The following is a 25,701-nucleotide window of genomic DNA, read 5'->3' as shown; positions in this document are numbered from 1 at the left end:
TTATATATTCTTTTATTAAAATATATAATACAAAAAATTATGCTAACAGAGGTTTCGAACTTATTTTTACAATTTATGTATTAATTATATTTTTCATAATCTTAGTTTTTTTACAAATAATACAAAAAAAAATTTGTGTTTAACAAAACAGAAAATAAGAAATTATAAATTTATATGTCGATGTTTAATCTATATTTATATCTATATATATACTAATCTAAATATATGAATGTGAATTGTGAATTTACATAAATATCCTTACCTTCATTTAATAATAATAATTTAATTAAATATTTCTTCGTTTTTACGTTATGTCTCAGAATATCAAGAGATAATATTTTTTATTTATTGAGACAATTGTATTTCCAAACTTCTGTCCATAAATAAATATTTAATTTTTTTACGACATTATTATATTCTCTAATCAATTTTTTTTTTACTTAGATTGATAGAAGACATTTTAATTTGAGTTTTTATGTTCTTGCTTACATTATTTTTGTAATATTATTTATTATGAAAATAATAGGTGAACTACAAAATTTGGTAGGTCTAAGAGTCCTCTGATGAACGACAAATATGGATAAATTATTAAAATATATAATATCCAGTAGATTTTTGGCATGCGCTTTTGTTCTAATTCAATGATTATGCATGATTCCAAGTTTTAATTATATCACAAGTTAACACATGCTTTGTTGTTGCTAGATATATTTTGTCAATAGTATAATATTTTTCTATGGTTTAAGAAAAATTGTGTGACTTTGTATTATATTTTTACGGCTCCTTTTCTAAATGGTTTTCTTATAATTTCAAGGCACCATTTTTCATTTGTGTTTTTTTAAAGAAGTGAAATGAATATCTATAAAACGATGACATTAATAAGTCGTCTTCTCTTTATTTGAAAAAAATATTGGAAAATTTATACAAATTATGAATAATATGAGTTAATATTTAATTTGAGAGTGATTTATGCTTTTTATTGCTCGTATATACTTCAATTTCTTTGTTATTGTACTAAATAAATTATTTTTAAACTTTGAGTTACCATTTTTTCCTTATCGAGGTTGTTTGTGTTATGATTTTTTTATTCGTTTTGGTTATTATTGTTGGCGATAATTGATTTTTCTGATATTATATGATGTGTCTTGTTGTTTATAAAAATAAGTATGAGAGTATACCAATCAAAGCCACGTATTTTAGGTCTTCTGTTCTACGAAGAGAATAATAAATGGTTTCTGTGAATTATATAATTTTTTGGTTTTTCATACATATAGTCTACGAAATGCGTCAAATTTTGAACAAAAAAGTTAAGACAAACATAGTGAATGAAAAAAAATAGACATGTTAAATAAAAAAAATAATGTTGTGTATTACTATGTTGGGTGCAATAATTGTCCCTGCTTGGTAGAGCGGTCGAACCGTGGTGCTTGAGCTACTGTGCGGTTTAAAAGATTTGAGTTGTACCATTACTACTAGCTATACTTTTGGTAAAGCGGCAAGCGCTCGGCCCTACAATTGGTATCAGAGCCAAGGTCACGGGTTTGATTCCCATTGATCGCGAATAGTGCAATTATTGAGAGGGAGATTGTTGGGTGCAATAATTGTTCCTGCTTGGTAGAGCGGCCGAACCGTGGTGCTTGAGCTGCTGTGCAGTTTAAAAGATTTGAGTTGCACCATTACTACTAACTATAGATTTTGGTAAAGCGGCAAGCGCTCGGTCCTACATACTATGTCCTAATTTCTGTATGATATAATTCAAGCACATTTTTTTTTATAGATATTTGAAATTAGGTTCAACTAAGTAACATGAAACATATACATATATATATTAAATCATATTTAAAGCAAAATATTAAGATCAAGAATGATTCAGATTTAAATTTAAACGAAGCACAATGAAGAAGAAATTGAAGAATTGTATGTGTACATTAAGTGTTATATAATGATTATGTTGTTACTTCATGGTTGTCCGACATATGAATGTCATATAAAATGTCAATATTTCTCAATAAAATAGTTTTTCAAAAAGAAAAAATTCTTAATTCAGAAAAAATACATAAAAAACAAATTGTGCATAATTCTCATTCTATTTATAATGGTATGAGAACAATTCTAAAACTTTGTTGACACAATATAATAGATCAATTTTGTGCATTTTATTGAGACATTAAGCCAGTTTCACTTTATTTCCTCCAATATTATCTCGATATATTTCGATGTGACTACGAGATTGTTTTTGTCTTTTTTTTTAGTCAAAGTGTCTAACCACTAATTCATAACATATATGATGGTAGCATAGAAAACTCCTCGTCCATGAAATCTAAATGGTTATATTATTAGATGAGATATTGAATAAGACAAATACTTTGACATATATTTGAATGATATCTCATATGCATATCTTAATTACATTATTCGTATCTCTTCTCAAGATTTTTAAAATACAATAATTAAGTTTGTATATCGTTCCACGAGATATAAAATATTATAAAACAAAATATAAGCTCGATAGAAGAAAATTTATTTTGTTTCAATGAATAATATAATATTACGTTCTAAACGCAACAAATGAGATTGAAACTATATCATCCTCATGATATGATGCACGCAATCATTATTTCAAAGCTTCCAAAAAATGACGATGAAGATGACTTTCTTGAATTGCGTCAAATTAAATGAGGACACAATTTAAAGATATAACCATTTGAAGAGATTTCAAGTATTTTTCTCACAGTGATTGAGAAATAGTTGTTAAAAATTTGTTAACCTTATAGCTATATATTTATAATATTGATACTAAATATATAAAAATGATATCACAAATATCACAATATTTGAAGAAGGTGCAACACCATTCATTCGTTATGTTGTTGAAGAATATATAAGTTATACATACTTTTAGTCACAGTGAAAACTTATCGCGAATAAAAGCATTTTTTCTTAGTTGTTATAGTTGATGATTGTCAAAAGCTGAAAAATCATTTAACAATAAAAAAATAGCCAGAAAAATAGGATTATCAGATAAAAACAATGTAGAAAACCGAAAAAATGTCGTGATAAAGAAGCAAACTATGAGCATGTCAGATCTCGGATAAGAATTGTAAATAACATAATATATGTTAAAGACGATCAGATATTTGCTGAGCATATCAAAATAGTTATATGCATATTATAACAAACTACGACAAAGAGTTGTTGAGTTCTCAAAATCAACCAAGAAGAATATTTGAAAGTGTGTCAAGTGGATAAGATAATTTCTCTTATTCATATACCGTCTATGATCATGATTTTTTTATTTTTTATGGATTAATTTATTTCAGTTGATAAATGTTATTAGTCATGTTTTAATTCATTTAAATATTATCAAAATTTCGCACATATATTTTCAGCAGTTTAAGTTTTTACGTGCAACGCACGTGCATTTTTCTAGTTATTATTAAATAAACGTTTTCAACGCCGGCATAAATGCAATCCTCGAGTTTTTCTTCCTTTATGTCATTTTCTTGCGATCAACTCAAGAAACTCGACCATAATGCCGGATTCACAACAGAGAAGATTCCCAAATTTGTGTACTTCCTCTCCAGGAAGCTTGTTGGGAAGACTAATCTTTTTTATACAGTATATGTACATGCACTTGCTGTGGTCGTTCAAATGTACATGATACTTTTCTAGGACCCAATTGGAAACCAACTCTGGGTTGGTCCCTCTTTCCAAGAATGTATTTTTTTTAATAATTTTTTGCTTTGATCATTCGTGGAAGATTCCACCAGTTGGCTTATTTGAAAGATTTAATCAAGTTGACCGATCTTCCTGTTAATTAAAGTTATGTATTGGGTTCTTAGTTCTTACCTCATACAATTTTTGTCTTTACCTTTTCCCTTTTCAAGTCTTTAAACGCAGGTAAGATATCATATTTCCGAGCCGAACATCTTTCAGAGCTGTGCAATTATCAGAATTTGTTCCAAAGTTCCGGTTAGTTATCAGGGTAGGTGGGATTTCCTAACCATTTGTGGTTTGACTTTGTGGCTCTTGCCATATTTTTTCTCAGATCCTTGATCTGCTGTATGGCGTAGTTTTTCTTCTTTATGATAAGTAAGAGAAGTTAGATTTTTCTTCAATTTTTTGTAAGCTGTCATTTGGACCATGAGTCGATGCATTTTTTGGATTGAAATTACAGTGATTATCGGATAGCATTTTTGTAACATTATTGAACATATTGTGTATGAAGGTTGAATTTTGATTTCTGTTGGGACCATTATTTGAGGAACTTTCAAATTTTCTTCATTTTTTTAATTCCTCCACCGGTTCAAATTCCATTTGAAGACAATAGTAGATCTTTCCAGGAATTCAGGTGCGGAAAATTTATCATGGCCCACTTAACTTATTCTGATTCAATGTCCGAGAGCTCACAGCACGGCCAAGGTGTACAACCTGTGCCTTTTAAGACCTCTACAGGGTCACTTAAGGTGTTATTGATGCATGGGAATTTGGATATTTGGGTGAAGGAGGCGAAGAATCTTCCAAACATGGATTTATTTCACAAGAGCCTAGGTGATATGTTTGGGAGATTATCTGGAAGGTTCATGAGCAAAGTTGAAGGAGCCATGCCCACTAAGATAACCAGTGACCCTTACGTTACAATTGCGATATCTAACGCTGTAGTTGGTAGGACTTTTGTGATTAGCAACAATGAGAACCCCGTCTGGACGCAGCATTTTTATGTTCCAGTAGCACATTACGGAGCTGAGGTACACTTTGTGGTTAAAGATAGTGATGTCGTGGGATCTCAAATAATTGGAGCTGTTGGAATCCCTGCAGAACAGCTATTCTTAGGAGCGAGAATCGAGGGTACTTATCCGATACTAGGGGAAAAAGGGAAGCCATGCAATCCAGGGGCTGTTCTGAGTCTATCGATTCAATATATACCTATGGAGAGGGTACCCCTTTACCACGGTGGAGTGGGATCAGATCTCTCATATCAGGGTGTGCCCGGTACTTATTTTCCACTCAGGAGAGGAGGAAGGGTCACTCTGTATCAAGATGCTCATGCAAATGACGCTACTCTTCCTAGTTTGTGGTTGGCTGATGGTAGGCTTTATCAACATGGACATTGTTGGCGTGATATTTATGATGCAATTCGCCAGGCTCGTCGCCTAGTTTACATCACAGGGTGGTCTGTTTACCACTTAGTTGAACTTGTGAGGGATGATCCTAATGTGAAAAATAGCACTTTGGGCCAGCTTTTGAAAGACAAGTCTCAAGAAGGCGTGAGGGTACTGCTCCTTGTATGGGATGATCCTACTTCTACGAGCATATTGGGCTATAAAACTGTAAGAACAGTTTATTTTTACTTTTCAACGCAACTGATCTGATTCAGAATACATTTTGTTTTTTGGCATCATTTGACAAAGTGCAGTTTCCATATATGGACACCTAATGCATTATAGTATTCTGAATACAAGTTCGAACTTTAATATTTGTTATAGACCCAAGAATGGATTCCCTATTTTATTTGACTTTCTTATATGTGCTTATATGACAAAACATTTATTTGACCATCTGCTCTTGATATGTATACTTGACAGCTTGTAAATGGTGTAATATTTGTGGTGCAATAACTGATAGCTGTAGGGATTTTGCAGAGCTGTTGCATAAAAAATGCTTTATGAGCATATGATGTTGGCTTTTAAAGTTGTTTGCCAAGGTTTCTTGTCAAATTTTCAGTTCAAATAAAAACCACATCTCGAGTTTACTTAACCTCTGATTAGAAGATGGATTTTTTGTGGTCACACTTTTCTTTATTGACATTTAGGATGGTGTAATGGGTACAAGCGATGAAGAAACACGTCGTTATTTCAAGCATTCATCTGTGCAAGTGCTATTGTGTCCAAGATCAGCAGGAAAAGGTAGCTGGGCAAAAAAGCAGGTAAATTCGACTTTGCATTCTCTTCCCTGAGAGAATAGACCTAATTAAAGAGTCCTTTCTGCAAAAGGCCCCTAGTTTCTTGTATTGATCGTCTCGCTGCAAATAATACTCTTGAATTTTATTGACAGCTTTATGCCCATTGTGTCATCAATTATGAACGAGAATTTCATTTTATATGCCTTCTTAACAAAAGGGATCTATAGTATCTGTCTAGTGAACTGCTCACGTGCATTAGTATGTGTCTGTGATCTGCCTGTTTTTATTTAATGCATGTTAAAGTTAAATACAGTTGATAGATGAGAGGAAGCTCAGCTACGTTGGATTTTGTTTTCAACATTTTCTGGAAAATAGTTTTTAAAAAATGTATCAGGGCATGCATTTGATTTATGTTTGGTTTTGTTATCTGGAAAAGGATTATTTTTTTGTAAATATTATTTCATGCAAGAATATGTCGAGGTGGCAATGTTATATCATACATGTATAATCGTTTACTACAGAGTATTTTAAAATTTATCATATTGGGTCAAATTTTAATATGAGTTATTTTGGGAGTTATGAAAAGTTAAATTCAAAGAAGTGATGACTCTGGAAGATGTAAAAATTGCTGAAAACGAGTTTTGCTGAAAGAAAATAAAAATAAGAGTGTGATGTTTATTTTATATTCGGGAATGTAAAGAGTTTGGAAAATGAAGACTTACGTACCCCTACAGAGCAACTTTCTGAGGGCAGCCCTCTCTGCTTGAGTTTGACCTGTAAATTTTTCCCCCTAGAATTAGACTGTGCAATGACTTACTTTTGATTTTGGATATCAGGAAACAGGAACAATATACACTCATCATCAAAAAAGTGTTATAGTGGATGTCGATGCTGGTAATTATAGGAGAAAGATCATGGCATTTGTTGGAGGCCTTGACCTATGCAAAGGAAGATACGATACCCAACAACACCCGGTCTTTAGCACATTGCAAACAGTTCACAAGGATGATTATCATAATCCCAATTTTGCGGTATTTTCATATTGAAGTCTTTTCGGGGATATTTTCGGTCAAATATTTTCGGTGTTGTAGTGGTTCGGAGTTTCCTCGCATAGCGGATATCTCATCCGCCTAATGTATTGTAAACCTTAATATTTTAATAAAATATGTTTCTTGTCAAAAAAAAAAGTCTTTGTCGGTTCTAATAGGTGTCCTCTATTCTTCATGACATTTGATGTGTTCTTTTTCCTTGTTCTTTCCATGAGTGCTCGTTATGATGAATAGTCCTATGGTTTATCAACACACAAATTAATCTAAGATGTAACAGAAAGAAATACCATTTTTTTCTGAAGTAATGATGATTGCGTAGCTTCTTTGATGAATGCGATATTTGGATGGTTAAAAAATGGCTCGGTTGTGAATTCTTTTGTTTCTACAGTTCCATTTTATTACCATTTGAATGCATTTTTTGTAACTAAATAGGGGCCTGCTGTTGGTTGTCCAAGAGAGCCATGGCACGATTTGCACTGCAGAATTGATGGTCCAGCTGCGTATGATGTCTTAAAAAACTTTAAGGAGCGTTGGGACATCGCTTCAAAGCGTCATGTGATTCAAAAAATGAAAGCTTCACATGATGACTCCTTACTACAGCTTGAAAGAATTCCAGACATATTGGGAATCGAGGAGGCTTCCTGCCTAAGTTTAAATGATCAAGAGATATGGCACACTCAGGTATCACCTCAATGAGGCCATATAGTTTCATTTTTGTTTCTGGTGCTGAATTTTGTCCGTGCTGTAGATTTTTCGTTCAATAGACTCCAACTCCGTTGAAGGTTTCCCCAAGGATCCAAAAGAGGCTTCACAGAGGGTAACATAATCTCTTGTTTCTTTGTTCTCTTCCACCTTCGGAGCGGTCTCGGTTTTATGATTGTAGTGAATGAAGTTTTCTTGCATTGAAACAGAACTTGGTATGTGGGAAGAATGTACTGATAGACATGAGCATACACACAGCTTATGTAAAAGCAATACGCGCGGCACAACATTTCATATACATTGAGAACCAGTACTTCGTTGGATCATCTTTCAATTGGTCTAATTATAAGGACCTAGGTGAGACTCTCAAATCCATTCAATTACATGGCCTACATTGATACCCCTTACACTTGATCATAATATGGAAACCTTCCTTGTGGTTTGAATTACCACGATAATATATGCTCTTGACAAGATTTTCTCAAAAATCAGTTGCATTGTTATCTTGATACTCTCTTAGGTTGGTCATAATTATGGAAAATCGCATTGTCATAAAGCCTAAACTCATGGGAGCTAATTTAATTTTATTTTTTGCAATAATAGGTCGAAATTTTGAATGACCGAACGAAAGGACTGAAATAGAGATTATCGTACAAAATTTAACTTATTTGATAGGTTCTGTGATGTGCTAAAGGGTTAAATTTTCCATTCGTCCTCTTTCTTTGGTATGAAAGAACAGCTAACGGAAAGTGCTTTATAATTTCAGGTGCAAATAATTTAATTCCTATGGAAATTGCTCTCAAGATTGCAAACAAAATTAGAGCAAGGGAGAGATTTTCTGTGTACATTATTGTCCCAATGTGGCCGGAAGGAGTTCCTACCAGTACTCCAACTCAAAGGATTCTTTTTTGGCAGGTATATCATGACTCAGGGCCCTGACCAGTTCCGAATTTTCATATCATATACTACTGTCACCAAAAGCTCAATGTGGGAGGTTCGCCGACTATAGTTAAATACTTAACATGCTTCAGAATAAGCTGAAAACCTCTGCTCAAAAGGAATATTCAAGACGTACATATTAATATTGTTTGGTATTAGAAAATAAAGGGTCCGAAACAAGCACTGAAACCAAAACATCATGTTAAAAGCTGTGTTTTTCACAAGTTTGTGCTTATGTGAGATATGGCAACTATAGTTTCGTAGGTTAATATATGTTATTGCGAAATTTCATGCGCATGCAGTATAATACAATGCAAATGATGTATGAAACCATCTACAAAGCTTTACAAGAGGTGGGGCTCGACAGAGATTACGAACCCCAGGATTATTTGAATTTCTTCTGTCTCGGCAATCGTGAAGCAGGAGACAATGGAAGCATCTCGGACACAAAAGCATCTTCAAATTCTCCACAAGTGCATTTTTCTTGATCTCTATCTAGCTATACGCTGCTTCATAATATTCTTGCTTCTAGCCAGTTGCACCTGACTTCTAAATCTCCTGTATCACTCTTTTTGAAGGTGCTAACTCGGAAAAACAGACGTTTCATGATCTATGTCCACTCAAAGGGAATGATAGTTGATGATGAGTATGTGATAATTGGTTCTGCTAACATCAATCAACGATCTTTAGAAGGCACGAGGGACAGTGAAATCGCAATGGGTGCATACCAGCCAAATTATACTTGGGCAAGCCGACATGCTAATCCTCGCGGACAGGTGAACCCTTTGAACTTACAGGAAACAACACATATCTTTATTTACTTTCTGGTTCAACTACTAACTCGGTTAGTAATGGTAGTTAATCATCAACTTCTTGAGAACATCACACAGAAAGTCTCTAACTTTTCCCTACAGATTTATGGGTACCGAATGTCACTCTGGGCTGAACACACGGGTACTTTAGAGCCATGCTTTGAGCAACCAGAGAGCTTGGAATGTGCTCGACGCGTAAGATGGATGGGTGAGCATAACTGGAAACAGTTTGCAGCTGATGAAAATAGTGAAATGAGAGGACATCTACTGAAATATCCAGTTGAGGTTGATAGAATGGGGAAAGTTAAGCCTCTTCCTGGCTGCGAGACATTCCCCGATATGGGTGGCAAGATAATTGGGACTTTCACCGGAATTCAAGAAAATCTCACGATTTGATCAATTACCAGTATGATGTGAAGCCTTTGTGAGGATGACCGATATTTTATTTCAATTTAACTCTAAAAGATGTTGAGTAATTAGTTATTTTTTCAATCCCCTCCCCCCACCCCCCCCCCCCCCAGGTTGTGATATCTTGATATTTAATGAGGTGAGAATGAGTTGTTTGTAACAATACATCGATGTTGTATTATCTTTAATAAATTTTACTTCTTTTTGCTTCACTAAAATCTGAGATAATTATTGCTCATGCATGAAAAATGAAGTGGAGACAAGCTTGAAGGTAGCCTTTAACTACAACATAATTAAATCCAAGTACGCTTTATTACTGGAAGACATGTGTGCATCCACATTGTTGTATCCCCCAAGAAATATAAAAAACAAAACAAATGATCAATCTTTTAATTTATCAGTTCCAAATCTCTCCTCCAATATTTTCACTCCCATGTACCTGCAACAAACACCAACAAAATTTATCCAGAAAACTCGTGAAGTTTCAACACTCAACAAGCTCTAATCAAACAATTACCTTCCCAGCATCATAACAGTGGCCTGAGGATTTGTTCCGGGTGAATAATTAAAGGTCGATCCATCGATAACCCGCAGGGCATCGACTCCAAGAACCCTATACTCAGAATCCACCACTCTTCCCACCTGACATCCCCCATGATAATGCCATATAGTCATCACTGTGTCCTTACAGAACTGCTCCAACGATGTTGAAACGTTGGTATGTTTGGGCAGCATATTCACTGGTGCATTGGCTGTCATGTTAAGGAGTGTCGGAAGAGAAAGGTAATCGTATCGGAACTGGGAAAATGCCTTCGATTCGATCACGGTTTCAATGACTTTTAGGCCATCTACACATCTTTGGAGGTCGTGGGGATGCTTGAAGTAATTGAATGTGACGATTGGATTGTCATTTGGATTCTTGTTTCTGAGTTCTAAATGCCCCGTGGAGATGGGGCCCATGACCTTTTCAAGGATGAACCCGCCCCTGAAGGCGACAGGGTCGAGGGTTTCCATCGCAGCGATGGCTCGGGACAAAGTTATTGAGGTTCTTTGCTTTGGTGGAACCGTGGAGAGCTGCCCAATCTGAATTATTTTGTTCACTTGCACTTGTTATTTGTTAATTGACGACACTAAGCAAAATGCCAAACAAAGTAGACAAGCACAAAGGAAAACACACCACCAAAATATTAATGAAATGTTGTACCTTAGGAGAAAACATCCCGTAGTCACGTCGATAACTGCCATCGCCTGCAAAGTTTTCTCCACTGGCGGCTTCTATGTAGCTCCCAAAAGGCGTGATCCCGACCACCTGAATAAGGGAGACCTCGACCGGATTAGGTGAAGGCACAAATATCGCGTTCATGGGGTTGTCGGACATGCCTTGGCCAACCAAAGGTTGGTCCAACACCAATGTTATGTTATGGGCCATGAGATGATCCATTGGGCCTATCCCACTAAGCATCAATAGTTGTGGGCTTCCAAGAGCCCCACTTGATAATATTATCTCATTTTTAGGCCCATCTTTTAAGTATGCCATGTGTTTATTCCCTGAAGCGTCTCTGAATACCACTCCATGAGCTATGGGCCTCGCTTTCCCTGTTGCATAAAGGTGTTGAAGTTGGAAATTTCTTCGATTTATTCGACCATACCCTAACTTTGGTTGACCAATGCATTGAATTATATGAAAAATAACGTAACATTGATGAAGGATAGTGCCGAACCAACCAAGAATTACCCCAAGTATAATAGCGTCACGTTAACCAAGAATTTTATTTAGCAGTTGATAAGGGAGTGTACTTTAATACCTTTGTTTCTGAACAAGATTTTATGAACAGAAGCATGCAGCAGCACTGTGAGCCCACTGGGATTGGCATACGTCAGAAGATCAGCTGCCGTGTGGCGGCGGCCTTGGGAATCAAAAATGGTGCCGCCGATTTTAGTCCCAACCACATGATCGTACGTGAACCCGTTGTAAGGGTTCACTCCAGCCTCCAACAGACCATCCCTAACCGCTGACTGCCACTGCTTCATCGGCGGCTCAAACGCCACCTCCTTCTCCACCCAAGCATAAGACTCGTTCACCAGAGCGCCGTCCCATCCGGCGTCCCTCACGTAATCCGTGGCGGCGCGTGTGTAGAATCCAGCGTTCAGGCAGCTTCCTCCTCCCAGCACGCGGGCACGCGCGTTGATGACGCCGTCTTCGGAAATGAAGCGTTGGGAAGGGGACGAAGGGTCGGGGTCGGAGAGGGCTCGGCCGAAGGCCGAGAGGTTGGTGATGTTTGGGTTTCCGTAAGGTGAGCCGCCGCGTTCGAGGAGGAGGACGGTCCCGTTTTGAGAGAGTGTGGCGGCCAGTGGGCAGCCGGCTGTGCCTCCGCCGATTATGATGTAGTCGTAGTAGGAGACTGCTGGAGCCGAGGTTCCTTGTTCCATAAAACTGTATGCGGGTCCTACTAATCGACTCAGGTAAAATCAGTTTATTAAATTTAGAGCTTCATTTATTAATTATTTTTGGAAATTTTTACGTTATATATACCGATTAATGCAAGAAATTTCCAATGCATCGAAAAGAATAAATGTTTCAAATGGGTGTACCTTCTTCAGATGAACATAATCCATAGAAGATAACAATTCCAGCAAATGCAAAACACAGCAATCTCTTCGTACAAAATCCCATGAATTTACTCATCTTTGATCCTTAAATTCCCTAAGACAAAAAACAACTCTCGAGTTGTAATGTAAAGGGTATATGGATTTGTAATGTCTCTCAACTTACCTCTTTGTATATATAGTTACGATGAGTTTCATGGATGGACCAACGAATTAGATGGCTAAAAACTTTGAGGGCAAAAAGATTCTTTCAAGATTGGACTCTCGGACAAGTGAAGCTATAATGTAGAACCAACTTCAAGAAGATGTACAATTTGTGAAACCAAAGGTCACAGCTTTCTAACCAAACATCATTAATGAGCTTTTGTCGTCTGAACACTTTTTTGGCATTCTTGGAAATATACACCACCCGATTATGATATTTTTGTATTATTCAACTTAGTTTTCTCCTAATTGATTGAATTGTAGCTACAAATCAAAACTTCTCTCAAGACTCGATCGATATTGTGAATGGACGACTAATCATATCAAGATTCAAAATTTTGTGGTGCTATTGGTATCAAATTCCTAACTTAGGGGGACGATTGCATATATTATCATATTTGAGATGCCGAATGTTAAATTTCACTGAGAACAATTAATCGAAGAAACTGGATATACCAACCCCCAAGGGTTGAGAACAAGATACATTGGCTAAAGCTTGAGAAAAAACAAAATGGAGGAAGATTAACCCAAGCCATTATCCCAAACAAAAAAAACTCACCATTCAAGTTCAAATACACAACATAAAAGGTAAAATAAATAATTTTTTTCCAAGCTTGCATCAAGGTGGCCTTAGTCATTCCAGCCATCTCCGTTCCGGCATCAGAATGACGAAAACAACCATGAGTTTGATTTCCTCAATTTATTTCCACTCAAAATGTCATCTTATAAGTTTCAAATTGCTCCCAACATCTCATTCAACAGCGTACTAAATATATCGATTTCCAACTCCAAAGCTACTTCCATATTTTCTTGATCCAATGTCTTCCAAGTCCCATCTTTTTCCATGTCATTGATGTAAGATTGTCTATTCGCCTTCACTTCCCATCCAAGAAATGGCTCGTGGGGGTTTTGTCCATTGATCCAAACTTCGACTTGCTCAAATAGTTCCTTATCAAACGAAGATACACCTTGTTTACCACGTGCGTTTGTTACTTGTTCTCTGAAGAAATCCGAAACCAGCTTCTCAGTCGTCGTTTTGGGGGCATTCGATGGGTGTTTGTGCTTGAAGAGATGAAGTAATTCCAACGCTTTATGATTGTTTTCCTCTGCTACTTCTTTTTCCTCTATCTCTGAGGTGAATTTACCGATTTTTGATTCATAAGGACATTGCTGAGGCCATTCAAGTGATTCATTATCAGATTCTGGCTGTAAAGCAAATCGTTCAGTTAAGTTCAATGGCTCAAGTTCAGCAAGTGACTCAAACCGCTGAATCTTCTTCTTGTTTTCTGATGACATGAAACACATTTTTCTCATTAGAACCTGTATCTTGATCTCGTATGAGGTGTCCACCAATAATTTTACACCTTGTATGTCATCTGTGAGTGGTGATTCACACCCGTAAAATGTATAACATGTAACAGAAGGTAGGGAGATTGATTCACCTGCTACATGAGCGACTCTATGTCGGTAAGGGGACGAGACCTCATCATCTTCATCATCAAATGGGCAGTCCATCACAGACACTGGACTCAACTGTTCCTTCTCTTCGGTCGACCATAGCTTCTCCTGTTATTTATCATTTCAATAAAATATGAGGGACAAAACTTGGAAAAAAAAGGGATTAGCTTGATTTTTTCAAAAGCTAAATAAATAAATGGATCAAGAAACTAGTAGCTTGGCTTAATTTTGTCACAATCAATATGTTGATTTAGGATCACATAAGTCGATCTATATAGATATCTATATTCAATTCTCTTCAAATGTATTAAGCCATATTGATCTCAGTCGACCCGTATGTCCTACCCCTGCACCCCTCATTTGACATTTACCATGACAACAATGTTCATCGTGCACAAGCTCAAAGGCCGTCGCAAATCGACTGTTACTAGAAAACTATAAGTTCAACCATTTAATTTGCAGAAGCACAGTTTCTGTCTATTTGGCATGGGTGAGAACTGCAAGCTAGCCAACCAACACGTGTACGTTTGTAGCTCATGGGCGACTCGATCAAAAAGCAGAGTTGGAGTCCAACACAACTAGCTGGAAGTACACAAATCTTAATCCCAGCTCAAGTATTATTGTCTTGGACTGAGACTCTGACTGGACACCTAACTGAGACATTCACTGAATGGTGATTTTTTTTGCCTGAAATCAATGCCCATGTGATTTGACCATGGATTAACTAAGATTTGTAGGGACCACATGCATGCATGCACAAATAAAAATCAAAGATTATTGTAAGAAGTGGGGTTTCTGCTATAAATTCAAATATCAGCTTGCTTATTTATTATAAGATATCTTGTAACTCGCTCTCTGTATGATTGATTGCTAGGAATATTATTCTAATTTGTCAGATAATACGGCAGACCTAAACCGGGGCCCAAAACTAATCCTGATTAGAGGTTAAACTTCAATCCGGTCCTACCCGACCCGATCAGTCCTTTAAAATTAATCTTATGATGATTTATTTTCAATCAGTTTCAAAAGCCACATATATTCAGGTAGTGAATTTAGTTGTTTAGTAAAGAAAATATTTTGAGAAAAGCATTTTGGGTCAGACAAAAACTTGTGTGATGGTCTTATGAGTCGTATTTTGTGAGACGAATCTCTTATTTGAATCATTCATAAAAAAATATTATTTTTTATATTAAGAGTGTTATTTTTTTATTGTGAATAAAATATATTGAAATTAACGAAATATGTTGATATCATATATCAAAATCAATTTGTAAAATTAATAAAATTTGTGGATATAGAAAATCAAAATTCCAACCAATTAAAACGAAGCGGTACAAGGGACTGAGTTACCTTCGAGTTGGTGGTGCTGACCTCACTCCCATCACTGATTGTAGTTGAGGCACCCCGAACATTACTCTGTGGCACACCCATTGTCTCGCCATTACTCGCTTTATTGTCCTTTAATGGAACCTCTACGACGCCGTTTTGCCCCTCCTCCGTAAATTTCAGATCACCGCTGGAACATGCCTCCCTCGCCGCAGTAACAATATCGCTCTCCGGTCGGCAGTTACCGTAAGCATCGTTCGGGGAGATTTTGGAACGATCCGAAGACACGGGATCCTCCTTGAGCAACTCATCGAACGATTTCATCCGTCCGATCTCCTTCTCGTTTGGCTTCCTCCTCCAGAAAGTGGAGCTCTTCTTGTTGATCTTTTTCGAAATGCTTCGCGCTAGCATCGAATTCTTTGGTTTCTCCGTCTCCGACGATCTCCCGGCGGCGAAGGGGAGTCTCTTTATGGCGGTGATGACGTGCTGAAACGCCGAGAGAGCGGATTTCGATGGGCTTTTCAGTAGGGCTGGTGGGTTTTTCTTGAAATATGAATACTGTTGGTGTTCCTGGTTTTTTAGCTCGATATCGAGAAGGAATCGTACGGTGGTGCAGCATTGTCTTCTGGGGAAGGAGCCGAAGCCGTTGGACGAACAAGAACTCATATCGTCCAACAAGTAATCTTTCAACGACAAGGGTCTGGCTCCAACATTCATATTTTTGTAATCCATGATAAGAAAGGAGCAAAAAACAGTGTTTTTTTTTTTAAAAAAAAATTCCTCCTTTGAGCTGCAACGAGAATTTCTATTTAGAACGAAGCAAACTGAGAGAAATCAAAACGCTTCGTTAAAAGCTGCTACCTCTACAGAAATCAGACTGCATTTATTGAAAGTTGATTTTCAAATATCATGGAAAATCTTTAAGCTTATCTACAAACAAATTCAAAAAAACACAGCAGCAGACGGAGTCAGCTTTGCACATAAATGATCAATGCAAATCAACAAGATGCAAATGATGGCTCTTTTTAAAACGAGGAGGCTACGAAAGTGAGAGGCAGCTTCTTCTTCTTCTTCTGGTGAAGATCTCTAGGCTAGCTTATTATTTATCAATAACAGTTGAAGCAAACCCATTTAATTTAATCACTGCGTGTGCTCGTGTGTAGGAAAGAGAATAGTACAGTGGGTTTTTCAAGGTAGATGGAGCACAAGAAGAAGGAGCTTGCATGGTTCTTGATGTGGGGGTTTTAATTTGGATCTCAAGTTTTTTTATAATTTTGTTTGAATTCGGGTCAGTCTTGTATTAATTTAATTACATAACTTATAAATTATACTAATTATATAAATTATACTGAACAAACTTTGTGACAAGGTTTTATATTGATTTTTATTTTATTTTATTTTATTAATATTAAACATGCAGTAGTCGCAAATCTATTAGGTCGGACTCGGCAAAGACCTCAAGTTGGCGGGGTTCACGTAATATTATTATTTTATGATATATATATTAATTAATTATGAGATCAGGCTATTTGCTGGCACAGTCCCCAGACACTGCAATAAATAATTTGTTGGAGGAGTTGTAGTTTTTTGTTATTCGTGTCCTTTTCGTGACGAGGAAAAAAGAATTACAAAAATCAAACTTCTTAAAATATTAGAGCAAAAATTCATTTGCAATGACATTTTTTGTTATACGGATCATTGATTGATAAGTGTACAAAATTGTATATTTAAAAGTTACCACATTAATAAAACATAAAATTTCATGTAACGATCTCACGAGCCAATTTTGTGAGACAAATATTATATTTTGATCACTCATTAATATTTATTATTTTTTATGTCGAAAATATTATTTTTTATTGTAAATATAAACATAATTTATCTATCTCACTTTATGAAACTATATCAAAAAAACCTATTATTAAAAAAAACATAACATGTGACAATTAAATGGGTGTTACATGAAAGAGACACGATATTTTTTTTCCAAATATTAGTGTCACATATGTGACACGCTGTGTATATACATATAATTATTAAGTAAAATTTATGTTTTGCTGTACGTAATTATTGACTCCATTGTCTCGAGCATGCTTCTATATTCAATTTTCTTATGTATAAGTATTAATGTTAAAAAAATTAGAAATTAAATTTGAAAAAAAATAAAAAAAATTCAAATTTATGATTTTAATAGGTTTTTTTTTAAAAAAAATAGAGAAATTTAATATTCATGCTAAAAAAGAAATAAGTGGTAATTTGAAATTCTAAAAAACATACCAAGATACTAATGTCTCTTTATTAGACTCGACTTTAATAATAGAGAAATTTAATATTCATGCTAAAAAATAAATAAGAGGTAATTTGATATTCTAAAAAACAGTTTTTGAAACTTTTTGTGCGGTTTTTAAGCTAGATCCGTCGGAGAAGTTGTTTTTCTCTTTATTTATTGATAGTTTTTTTGGTCAACATTTTCATTCAACTTGTTTGATACTACGTTAACGAACCAAGTCAATTATCATACGTAACACAAGTTTAATTAATAAATTAGTGCATCGAAGCACACGTTGCATGTTTGTATAATATTTATTATAATTCATTTAATTTATATTTAAATGAGGATCAAAATATACTTATAAGAAATAGTGAGAGACTACACTGTAATTTTGGTATGTAAATTAAAAAATAAAATAACAAAAAAATGACCTCAGAGAAAATTAAACCTATAACATATGCTCTAAAAAACAATTATTCTATCTACTGAACTACATGTAACTTGCATTGAAATTTGAATATTTTATTGATATAATTATTAAAACAGATCATGACACCAAAATTAGTTACTTTAAGTATCTCAAATTTAATAAAATAGTATAGATGTATGTCGTAGGCACGTGAAGCATGCATAAACATGAAAAAAATTATGTTAAATAATATTCGTGTGAACTTCAAGATATTAAATTAAAATATACAAATAACAAAATATTTTTATACTATTTTTTATGTTAGAGGTAATATAATTATTCGAAAATTTAAAAGCATAGATAAAGACAGTGAATTGTTCGTATGATCTATTCTATTTTATTAAAATCAAAAACTTGTATGAGACAGTTTAACGGGTTGTATTTGTGAGACGGATTTCTTATATGGGTCATCCATAAAAAAATATTACTTTTGATTGTGAATATCGATAGTGTTGACCTGTCTCACAGATTTAGATCTGTGAGATGGTCTTACATGAGACCCACTTTTTATTAAAATTGAAGATATGATAGTAACTACTTAAAAAGGACATCAACTTTTTCTTCCAACTTTATCTTTATATGATACTAATATTACACTTTTATTTTTTGTTTTTTAAATTTCAACACACACTTTTATTTTTTTGTTTTTTAAAAATTTGTATCAGACGGTCTCAAATATCGTATTTTGTGAGACAGCTCTTTTATTTTGGTCATCTATGAAAAAGTATTACTTTTTATACTAAGAGTATTACTTTTTATTTGGAATATCGGTAGGATTGACTCGTCTCACAGATAAAAATTCGTGAGACCGTCTCATAAGAGGACTAATCCTTCCTAAATATCCCATTTTAACGCCTGTGAATTCTCCAAGTTTTACGCATGAATCGTGATTTCTTTTTTTCTTAAAAAATTTATTCATAATTTGGGTAACTGATTAGCTTATTTTCGGCATCCAAATCCAAGAACCAAAATTTAAAGATAATATAAAACTTGAAGCAGAGCAGCACAATCTGGAGTGGCACGGACCCATCGGGCAATCATTCAGTAATCATTGTATGCATGATTCGAGATATGCACTAAATTGTGAAAAGATACGTGAACCAAACAACACCGGCTATGCCACACAATCAACACGACATGATTCACCACCGTTTTGGTGATGGAAAAAAATTATATTTTTAGTTTTGAAATTTTTATAGTTGTTATTTTTATTTTATTATCCATCCATTTATGTAAGTAGTAGATGCGAATGATACATAGTTCGAACTTAAAAAACGAAAAAATCTCACACCAAACCCCAATGCTATAATAAAACAAATACTCAACATAACGACATTTCTGAAAAATTCATATAAATGTGTGTGCAACTAATCATGTCGAAATTGGGTAAACCGCGCCTGAAAGATGACGCGTTTTCTTTTCAAATTTAAAAAATATTTATAATTTTTTTTTTAAAAAAAGTTAAAAAGTATCCATGCTTGTAATATTTTGACTCGCTAATATTAGTGAATTAAAAATAATATTAATAATTTCGCAAATTGAAAATTCATAGGCTTAAAGGAAATATTAATCACAAATTAAAGATGTATAAAGTAAAGTGGGAATGAATGAATTAGTAACTCCACAATTCCACTTCAACGTCACTTTCCACCTCATCCCAACATAAATTCCACCCCAAGCACCGGGGCGGAGACGCGGCCAGAATCCCATCACTGGCCACTCCGAAAGTATCCACCAGACCTTCATTCACGTACAGAAAATCGTTAAATTCCGCCCCGTTGCTGACGCACAACCTCCCACTCTCAGCAGCATGCTGATCTTCACTCCTCCCCTCTTCACAGCCACCTTGTCCCGTGCCAGGTCGAAACTTCTCCGCCGCCTCGACCGCCGCTTTGCGTATATCCTCAGGATCCATAGACACCGGAACACGCAACAGCGATACCGAGTCGGCGAAATTAAGGCAAGCCGTTTGCCCCCTCAATGCCAAAGCCGCCACGTCGTGGGCTCTGGCCGCCATCTCAGCCGTAGGATAAGTCCCAAGCCATATCCTCTTCTGCTTGACCGGCTCGCGCACTTCGCAAACCCATTTGTCGGAGTTTCTCCGCCTCACACCGCGGTAAACCGGGTGGCGCGTCTCCTTAAACTTCTTCCTCCCTGCTCGTTTCTTGGGGTGATTCGAAGCCAGAATCACATACTCTTCCGACTGAACAGCTGTACTCGAAGTTGGTGAATCGATTTCCATAAATGTGAAGCTTTTTTTATGTATGGAAATTTATATCTCGAGCTTGAATTGATTGAGAGTGAGCACACTGTAAATCAAGTATTTATATATTTCGGGTGGAAATTTTTCACGTGGGACGTAATATACGCGAGAACACGGATTGTCCGACAGTAAACACTTTATGAGGAAAATAACACCCGGAGTTGGGAGTTGGGACCCATAATTTAGAAACGTGCCTTTTAATAATAATAATAATAATAATTTAGAAACGTGCGTACACACTATATATTTATTATCCAAAAAACACTCTTACGAATCACAAACTGCATAGTCAGTCACCACCTTTTAGTTTTTAGACATTCGTGTGAAATGATTTAATTTTATGAGTTACGTATATTTTAATTGAGTTACACAGGAAAAATATTATTTTTTATGTCAAAATATTATTTTTTATTGTAAATATTGACAGGATTGATATATCTCACGAATAAAAATCGATGAAACTGTCTTATAAAAGACCTACTGGTTAATTTCCTGGACACACTTAGCTATATACATATTAGTGGCTGGGTCATAGAACACGCTATACATGTGATTTTTAAAAAAAAAAATAGAAAGAAATATTGTTTTAAAAAAAATTTAAGATTAATAAATCGTATCATACATAATGCATGTACTCGGTAAAAAATATGAAAAAATAAAACATAAATTTTTTAGAAATGAAAAAAAGAAAAGATCAACTTTTTCGATATGAAAAAACACAAAAGAAAATGTGATGACGTGAAATATGAAGTTGAGTGAATAAATGATATTATTAGAATTATAAAAAAATGTTTATCGATATGCCAGATACTAAATATGATAAATGTTTAATTTATACTACACATTCTGCACACATGTGACAATCTTTTTTATCATTATCGATAGACTAAAGTGAAATTTGACAAATTATGGAGACTAAATTGATATTTGAATGATTGAAATAAAAAAAATAAAAATAAAAATGTGTCTTGAAATAAAAACAAAAAACAAAAATGTAATATTAGTATCATATAAGGGTAAAATTGGAAAAAAAAAAGTTGGTGTGTGTCCTCTCTAGGTAGTTATTATAATGTATATATATATAAGGGTAAAACTGGAAAAAAAAAGTTGGTGTGTGTCCTCTCTAGGTAATTATTATAATGTCCTTACACTTTATATATACATGTGGCTAATATATTAAATATTCATGATATTACAACATAATGACGTCACAACATAAAGAAGAGAGTTTTTTTTTTCACGGTGGCTAGTTTTGAGAAGAAATAATATTATTTTTCACGTGAGCAGTTTCTTTATGACGGTGAATATAATATTATTCTTTAAGAAAAAATATAATATAAAAAATGAGAAAGGGTAAAATAGGAAAGAAAGTTGATGTCTTCATAGAGTGGTTATTATCATGGGCTCAACTATAATAAAATAGTAAATAGTAAATATAAAAAATTAAAAATTAAAAAAGATAAAACAAGAAAGAAAGTTGGTGTTCTCATAGAACGGTTATTATTAGGGCATCATATTTAATATAATAGTACATATATATTGAGATGTGTGTGTGTGTGTTATGGGGGAAACGGTTCGTTAAGTGAATGGAGTTCAAAAGTCAAATTACGTCAAATGTGGGCTCTATATTCCCCCACACAATTCAATTCACACTAAATTGTTGTCAATTTGGATGACAGCCTAGCTTACACAGTATTTGCTGCAGCCGACGTACCATTATCTTATCATTTAAAATAAATTAAAAATAAAGCAAAAAACTAAATTTAAAAAGAGAGCCTTGAATTTTTTTATTTTTTCAAAAAAAAAAATACCATAAGAAACAACCTCGGACTAGTAGTACGAAAAATGAAGAAGTCGTGAATTGGAAAATTTGTATTAGTCAATATCATTGAAGTTACGAGATTCACATAAAATAAGTGATCTACATAAAGCCAATGTAAGAGATGCTGAGTAAGTTTAATCATCGAAGCCAAATAATTTTAGAAATTGACTTCATTGAGAGGTTTTATTTTCTTCCGAATTTATGTTTAAATAAAAGTTGATTTTTCCTATCTGATAGTTAAAAAAATTTTTTGTAAAAAAAAATCGAATCAGATACACAATTAGTTGTATGCTTCTTTACAAACTATAAGTTATAATGTTTTAATTTTAATTTTAACTAATCAATTTAACTAAATTTTTAAAGCAATCTTTTAAAATAATTTTTGTATCCAACCTCACTGGTGGTATTCAGATAAAATCCCACCCAGGACTACTTTTAAAGTATGAAATATAGTAGTTAATAACTGTTTGATGAATCTAATAAGACATTGATTGATTATTTTGTCTAATTTTTTGCTTAGATTTTATAAAGTATTAGAGTCATATACCAGAGGCATTCACTTTTTAAAAAATTATTATTATATAAGATATATTTTATTATTTAATATATATATTATTTGACCATAAAAAAATAAAGTCCATAATTAGTTTAATGGTTATAGACTTTCAAAGTTTACACACGTGGTCCGCGATCCATTCTCTGAATTTTTTTTTCGAAAAACTACGTAACGGGCATTTACAAAGGGTCAAAGGCCCAGCTTAAAACTTTCATAATTGGTAGTGAACCGACCCCCAAACATATAATCATGGATCCGTCCATGCATATGTCATTATTTTATCCAAATATTATATTGATGTGTAATATCAACCATAATATTTAAATCTTATATTCATTTCACAAATCCGAATGTGATTTTTTTGATGAAAAAATTAATTTATTCATGGACGAAGAAGTACTTGTTAAACATATTTTTAGAAGGCAAAAACTTATGTGAGACGGTCTCACGGGTCATATTTGTGAGATGAATCTTTTATTTGGGTCATCCATGAAAAAATATTAATTTTTATGCTAAGAGTATTATTTTTTATTGTGAATATTCATAGATATGACCCGTCTCACAGATTAATATTCGTGAGATGGTCTCACATGAGACTCACTCTTTCTAAAATTGTATAGAATCATTTAGAATGTTCTAGAAAGATAAGAAGATTTTGGAATTCTTTGACAGATACTATAATATTTTGGAAGCCTCTAGAAGCATCAAAAGACTCTAAAGATTATGCAAGACTATAGAGAACCATAGTCAGCTCCTAGAAAACTATAGATTAAAGAGAGCTACTCCACCTATAAATAGGGCTGTACAGACATTTATATCTATAAAATATAATTAACTTTAAATAAAAATGATGTTTAGATAAAGTAATGCCTCATACATAAAATTCATTATATTAGTATATATAGTACACAATTGTACATAATGACAATTAGATATCGTTTGTTATGGGATGAGATATTATTAGTTAATTAACTATCATTGTTTTGTTGTCTCAAATTCTCAAAAAATCAAGTTTAATAAGTTTAGATTATGCAGTTGAATTTAAGAGATGTGATAACAAGATCGGATTTGATAAAATTTGTTGAGTATAAACATTTAAATCTTATCATTATAGAGTTTTTCATTTAACATTTTTTTTCATGATGAGTGAAATGAAACTAATTTTTTTTTTTAAAAACATGATTTTTCAATTAGTTTTAAAAAAAAATCAAGAAGAAGTTATTCTTAAAAAATGGATTTTGTCCGTTACACAATTTTATTAATAATAGTTAGTACATCTATATACGTGTTGTGTGTTTGTAATTTTAGTTTTTATAAATACTGAAGTTAAATTTAATAATATTTAGACTAAGAAATTTATTTAAAAAAAACCAGGAATGGTAATGATATCTCACAAAACTCAATGTAAAGTTCTCTTTACATGTCTCGTTGGTTCTATAGGAAATATTTGTTTCTCTTTAACGAGCTTATTGCATCATGCATGATTGATCATGTCATGGTTGTGGTCAATGGATTTTCCTAGAATCGTACGTTCATATGGGGTCATTGACTTCTTGGTTTAGGCATTGGTTGGATTGAATATTATGCATAAACCTTTTGCATTATTGTATTTGTCTTTCCTGCAAATACCTAGGAGCATTGAATATCTCTTTCGAACTCTCCATCACCGTTGGAATCCTTGTTACTTATTTTTTGGATTATTTCACAGCTTGACATGAAAACGGGTGACATATTAGTTTAGGTGCCGCTACAGTACATGTAGTGATTTTTATCATTTGATCTGTTTTTCTTAATGATTATGTTATCACTTGGATCTATCATATCTGCTAGACTTTTTCGGAAGGTGGCCTCCAAACGCTCATTCGTTTATCTTTCATTCATGAAATTTCTATCATTTCTAATCACATTTAAAAGAAAATAGATGCAGCTTTTTATCACAATTTTCATTGTGAAATAGTTTGGAACAAATGAGAACCCCATAGATTTGTCGAAATCGACTGCAACGATGATTTCATGGCAATCTATGTATACATAGTTGGTTTTGCTTGTCCTGAGACCGTTGAGATGAATAATGCTGAGTGAAATCTTGCCGCTCGAGGTTCGATTGGTAGAACAAACCTGGACTTCAAGTATGGGTTGTTCATCTTTTTCGCTTCTTTGTGTATGGATGACTATATTCATCATCAAATGCTTTCCAGAGACGAAGGGCATTCCGATCAAGGAGATACTAAAATTTGGAGACTCGCCCGAGATGGAAGAAGTATGTTTCATAAGGGAGCCAGGATGGGGACGGTAAAGTTGAGATCTCAATGAGACCATCACTATTGTCAAGGATTTGTCTTAATAAATTATCATTTCTGTTTGAGAAAACATTTGTCAATTCTTTTTTGGTATTTTCGTTCTTTCCATTACAATTTTTATTTATTTATTACCATCCTTTAGTACATCTTTAACTTGAAATGATGTTTAGTGATTCAAGTTTTTATCACAAATTTTAAAAAAAGTGCAATCGGATCATCTTGCACAAACTTAAAAAGAATGACAGACCATTTGTTTTTAATTGTCATACTCGTTTGTATTTCGTAGTTCATTACTGTTTTTTCTATTTTGACATTCATACATTTTTTTGCTTTACTTTTCCATATGTTTTGATCAAAATTGTTTAACTAATTATTTTCTTTGTTAAATTTTATTTTATTATTTCACTTAGATGAGTGATTTAATAGATTTTAAATTTACGTTCAGTTATCTTATTTTAGAGGAATGTTTTCTTCACACAATTTAATTGATTAGCATATATCACTAATATAATTTATCTGGCACAAAACGCGCGTGTTATTTTAATTGCATATAAACATATTTAACAAGATTTAGTATTTTTAAACTTTGAGTAGGTCTCTTGTGAGACGGTC

General features: G+C 33.9%; 4 protein-coding genes across 7 annotated transcripts; 1 reads left to right on the top strand and 3 right to left on the bottom strand.

Annotated features, from left to right (window-relative positions):
• Positions 1-3,512: 3,512 nt before the first annotated feature.
• Positions 3,513-9,832, top strand: LOC140825193 (phospholipase D beta 1-like). The gene is given in 12 exon segments (XM_073186816.1): positions 3,513-3,985; positions 4,344-5,330; positions 5,813-5,926; positions 6,739-6,933; positions 7,384-7,632; positions 7,700-7,768; positions 7,863-8,010; positions 8,420-8,568; positions 8,895-9,065; positions 9,171-9,368; positions 9,507-9,740; positions 9,743-9,832. Coding segments are annotated over 11 exon segments (2,580 nt in total). The 5' UTR covers positions 3,513-3,985; positions 4,344-4,367.
• On the bottom strand, positions 9,725-12,559 carry LOC140825194 (protein HOTHEAD-like). Of its 2 annotated transcripts, none has more exons than XM_073186818.1 (5): positions 12,405-12,559; positions 11,618-12,259; positions 11,017-11,408; positions 10,330-10,895; positions 9,725-10,251 (listed from the first exon to the last, which is right to left on the bottom strand). In XM_073186818.1, the coding sequence occupies exons 1-5, from the start codon at positions 12,496-12,498 to the stop codon at positions 10,194-10,196; spliced, it is 1,752 nt and encodes a 583-aa protein (XP_073042919.1). In that variant the 5' UTR covers positions 12,499-12,559; the 3' UTR covers positions 9,725-10,193. The 2 variants fall into 2 exon arrangements, with proteins under 2 accessions (XP_073042919.1, XP_073042918.1); XM_073186817.1 differs by having other exon boundaries at positions 11,618-12,262; positions 12,405-12,553.
• Positions 12,560-13,057: 498 nt separating this feature from the next.
• On the bottom strand, positions 13,058-16,622 carry LOC140825195 (uncharacterized). 3 transcript variants are annotated; one of them, XM_073186820.1, is made up of 4 exons: positions 16,269-16,622; positions 15,432-16,197; positions 14,043-14,189; positions 13,058-13,898 (listed from the first exon to the last, which is right to left on the bottom strand). In XM_073186820.1, the coding sequence occupies exons 2-4, from the start codon at positions 16,137-16,139 to the stop codon at positions 13,356-13,358; spliced, it is 1,398 nt and encodes a 465-aa protein (XP_073042921.1). In that variant the 5' UTR covers positions 16,140-16,197; positions 16,269-16,622; the 3' UTR covers positions 13,058-13,355. The 3 variants fall into 3 exon arrangements, with proteins under 3 accessions (XP_073042921.1, XP_073042920.1, XP_073042922.1); XM_073186819.1 differs by having other exon boundaries at positions 15,432-16,622; XM_073186821.1 differs by having other exon boundaries at positions 13,058-13,909; positions 14,066-14,189; positions 15,432-16,622.
• Positions 16,623-19,650: 3,028 nt separating this feature from the next.
• On the bottom strand, positions 19,651-20,438 carry LOC140825196 (dehydration-responsive element-binding protein 1E-like). Its single transcript, XM_073186822.1, has one exon. It carries the CDS (start codon positions 20,388-20,390, stop codon positions 19,761-19,763), a length of 630 nt encoding a protein of 209 aa, XP_073042923.1. The 5' UTR covers positions 20,391-20,438; the 3' UTR covers positions 19,651-19,760.
• Between the last annotated feature and the right edge of the window lie 5,263 nt (positions 20,439-25,701).

Source organism: Primulina eburnea, chromosome 3 (assembly GCF_022965805.1).
Source record: "Primulina eburnea isolate SZY01 chromosome 3, ASM2296580v1, whole genome shotgun sequence".
Taxonomy (NCBI): domain Eukaryota; kingdom Viridiplantae; phylum Streptophyta; class Magnoliopsida; order Lamiales; family Gesneriaceae; genus Primulina; species Primulina eburnea.
This window is presented reverse-complemented; position numbering and strand designations above follow the sequence as displayed.

Coding starts and splice junctions, on each gene's coding strand:
- LOC140825194 (XM_073186817.1), bottom strand. CDS start 12,498: ATGAGTAAATTCATGGGATTTTGTACGAAGAGATTGCTGTGTTTTGCA. Junction 12,263..12,404: donor ATTATGTTCATCTGAAGAAG/GTACACCCATTT, acceptor TGAGTCGATTAG/TAGGACCCGCATACAGTTTT. Junction 11,409..11,617: donor AATCTTGTTCAGAAACAAAG/GTATTAAAGTAC, acceptor TTTATGCAACAG/GGAAAGCGAGGCCCATAGCT.
- LOC140825195 (XM_073186819.1), bottom strand. CDS start 16,139: ATGGATTACAAAAATATGAATGTTGGAGCCAGACCCTTGTCGTTGAAA. Junction 14,190..15,431: donor TCAGCACCACCAACTCGAAG/GTAACTCAGTCC, acceptor GATAAATAACAG/GAGAAGCTATGGTCGACCGA. Junction 13,899..14,042: donor AATCAATCTCCCTACCTTCT/GTTACATGTTAT, acceptor GAAAACAAGAAG/AAGATTCAGCGGTTTGAGTC.
- LOC140825196 (XM_073186822.1), bottom strand. CDS start 20,390: ATGGAAATCGATTCACCAACTTCGAGTACAGCTGTTCAGTCGGAAGAG.